The sequence below is a fragment of the Chiloscyllium plagiosum genome, chromosome 41, assembly GCF_004010195.1.
Source record: "Chiloscyllium plagiosum isolate BGI_BamShark_2017 chromosome 41, ASM401019v2, whole genome shotgun sequence".
Classification (NCBI taxonomy): Eukaryota; Metazoa; Chordata; class Chondrichthyes; order Orectolobiformes; family Hemiscylliidae; genus Chiloscyllium; species Chiloscyllium plagiosum.
In genome coordinates, this window is record NC_057750.1 from 3416166 (window position 1) to 3419875 (window position 3710).

Genomic DNA, 3710 nt, shown 5'->3' on the forward strand with positions numbered 1-3710 from the left:
GCAACATGACCTCCCAACTCCTGTACTCAATACTCCGACCAATAAAAGAAAGCATATCTTGTTTTATATAACAGAACTAAACCACAAGATTTCAGTTACTTTGGTAAGGAAACAGAATTTTATTGCACATTCTGTAAAAACATTAACAGAACAAAACCATTAACTTGGGATAGTTTATGTTATGCATTCAGATTTACTACTTAGTTCCCTCAAGAATTTTCTTTTGAGATGCATCAACCTAGAAATTATTTACTTTGAAGGGGAGGAGGGGCATAGTCTGGCATTCGGTCATGGAGTTATTTGGGAAGATATAGTTTAGCTTAAGGGGATATAAGAGGATGTGGGGGATGGAACGAGTCCTGAGATCGAGGGGGAGTGAGGGGGCAGTCTTATTGTTGCTGAGACTGCCTTGGCTACCGGCTGTAGTTTCCTGCAAATATTTCTTAAAGTTGGCTGTCCCGATTGCAGCCTATATGCACCAGACCCAGCAAGCTCATGCAGGTATTAGACTCGACCCTGAGTTTAAACAGTATAATTTCAGTCCATATAGAATATTCTAAAAGAAATTCCCTCTCATATCACATGATGCTCCTCTATCCCTGTCTCCATAAACTTATAATCCATCAGTGATTCTCAATGTTTTTACAATCTCCAATTCGGCTTCCCAGCAGGATGATGCTACTGCTTTCTAAATGAACCCTCAAATCAACTATCTTCAATGGGTGCCTAGCCTACATGTTCACCATCCTCTTCAGATGGAGTAAGAGAGTTGAGTTTGAGTTAGCGGTGGGGTTTTGTCACTCAAGCCATGTGAATTTTATACTGATATCCTCTGTTTCTAAGTTAATCACTATCCTAACTATTCTTTTCATAATTGTAAAATCCTGTAATACACCCTTTTCTCCAATGGAAACCTTAAATCCTTTCTTCCTAACTCCTCCTGGCTGGGAAGAGATGGTTCTCTCTATATCCCTTTTTGTGGCTTGTTTAGTACTAGATCAGGTGACTGTGTTTTTGATCCAATGTCCCATTTAAGGTATCTGATCCACACTAACTACTGACACGAGTTGTCCAGAAGGACTATTTTGATAATTAAAGTATTGTTTATTTTGCAGTTGTACAATAACTTCCCAAAGATTATGGAATTTCTGCCTGGGCCTCACAAAAGGATCTTCCAAAATGTATCAAGTTTGAGTGCATTTTTGAATAAAAGTATTCAAAGCCATAAAGAAAGTTTGCAGAAGCATTTCTCCAGGGATTATATCGACAGTTTCCTCATCAAGATGGATGAGGTACTTGGAGTAGTTTTCTTTTCATAACTGTATTCTTCAACACTCATATCTTCTTTAGTGAAAATTAATGATTTCTTGAGAACGGAGATCTGGTGAATGAAACACCAGTACATTGAGGCTATCACTGTCTAAATAAAACTATTTGGGAACTAGTGTTACAAATAAATGACTACATACAACACAAGGAGCTTTAATGTTTTTATAAGTAGATTTTATTTTGTTTCAGGAGAAACACAACCTTGATTCAGAATTCAATGATAAGAACTTGTTGATGACGACAATGAATTTATTTCTGGCTGGAACTGAAACAACTAGTACAACGCTGCGATGGGCTATCCAGATCCTGGCAAAATATCCACAGATTCAGGGTAAGTATCGTCACTTCTCTTCTTCCTGTTTTAGTTCCATGGCCTGAGATGTAGTCAAGAAGCAATCCAGGACTTGCCACCTATAACATTTCAGTTTCTTCTACTTCCACTGGTGGTTCCACCACCTTTGGTGAGGCCGATATTTTTGCACCTACCAGGTCGTTTCCCAAAATAAATTTCTGTGAAAAGAACTGATTTTGTTTCATTGCTCCCACTATAGCATTTCCATTTACCAAGTCATTTTTAAATCCAATTTCATATAATGAGAGTAGTTACCTCTGTGTACGTGTCCAGTTAATACTTTCTTCTTTTGTTTAACTCCCTCTGGAAGACAAATAGTATCATCCTCCAGCATCAGTGACTCCCTTTTGCTCCAGTGTCATCCAATGGGTAGAATCTGAGAAGTCTGAGTAACATGGACTATGGCTAGGTGTATGGCAAATTTCAGTGACAAGTACGGACTATCTCAGTGTTGAGATCATTCCGCTCCACCTTTTATGCTTTTCACAACAGACATGACAAGATCCTTGCCAGAGCGCAGTGAGTTTCTAATTGATGTTTATTATTAATAAACGCCCAGTTCATCAACTATTGTTAACACCCTGTTTGCCTCATTAATATTCACACTGCCATCTTACCAAATTCAAGCTTGATGTCAGGAAAACTCAACAAAGAAGGCAGAGCAGCTGATAGATTCAGCTAACCAAATGAACTCCAGTTTGGACACCAGGCACTGATATCTCAGGGCGCACTCCATGGGCACTGGCCACATACACCCCATGTCAATGACACAGGCATCCAACATGTGCCAGCCTCTAAGAACTTTCATGGCACATCTCTGATCCATTAACAGGAATTATCTGAACTCCAAAGTTGCAGTGGTAATTGTCAGTGAAATGCTGTAGTAAGGATGCTCTGGAGCACATACCTACCTTATGGACTGGACCAGGATACATCTCCAGGCTCTTTGCTCGCTTTTTTAGTGTTCACTCACTCTAAGCCTACCTTGATGTTCACAGCACCCTTGCTCTGCATTGCCTTGTCTGTCTTTTTGCGCTTTGTCCCCTCAGCCAGAGATATCAGGTCCACATTGCTGCTGTCTTGCCCTTTAGTTCACAAGGCACAAAGGTTGTCAGGAAGCTTGGCATTGTTGTCAGCAGGCCTCATCACGTCAAGGGGATAGCCTTCCCTCAGAGGCAGTAACAGGAATACCTAAGGAACCCTCAGGATAGGGACACTGAGAAAGACAATAGGTATAAGGACTTTGTACTATTAAAGACATGTTTCCTTATAATGATGGATCAGGACAATCATGAAAATTCCTCTTCAAATATTGGAGCCTGACTTCGGGGTGGGCAAGTTGTTGGAGGGAATCCTGAGGGACAGGAATGTACATGTATTTGGAAAGGCAAGGACTGATTAGGGATAGTCAACATGGCTTTGTGCATGGGAAACCATGTCTCACAAACTTGTTTGAGTTTTTTGAAGAAGTAACAAAGAGGATTGATGAGGGCAGAGCAGTAGATGTGATCTATATGGACTTCATTAAGACGTTCAATAAGGTTCTCCATGGGAGACTGATTAGCAAGATTAGATCCCATGGAATACAGGGAGAACTAGCCATTTGGATACAGAACTGGCTCAAAGATAGAAGACAGAGGGTGGTGGTGGAGGTTTGTTTTTCAGACTGGAGGTCTATTGACCAGTGGAGTGCCACAAGGATCGGTGCTGGGTCCTCTACATTTTGTCATTTACATAAATGATTTGGATGCGAGCATAAGAGGTACAGTTAGTAAGTTTGCAGATGACAGGTTTGGAGGTGTAGTGGACAGCGAAGCGGGTTACCTCAGATTACCACAGGATCTTGACCAGATGGGCCAATGGACTGAGAAGTGGCAGATAGAGTTTAATTCAGATAAATGTGAGGTGCTGCATTTTGGGAAAGCAAATCTTAGCAGGATTTATACACTTAATTGTAAGGTCCTAGGTAGTGTTGCTGAACAAAGAGACCTTGGAGTGCAGGTTCATAGCTCCTTGAAAGTGGAGTCAC

The 3710-nt window shown here is 40.8% G+C and overlaps 1 protein-coding gene across 1 annotated transcript in view; it reads left to right on the top strand.

Moving 5' to 3' along the window:
- The window catches only part of LOC122542683, a 66507-nt gene that overhangs the window by 12083 nt on the left and 50714 nt on the right, over positions 1-3710 (top strand). Inside the window, exons 5-6 of the mRNA XM_043680660.1 lie at positions 1116-1292; positions 1519-1660. Of these exons, the coding sequence (XP_043536595.1) occupies positions 1116-1292; positions 1519-1660 (319 nt within the window). The remainder of the gene's footprint in view (positions 1-1115; positions 1293-1518; positions 1661-3710) is intronic.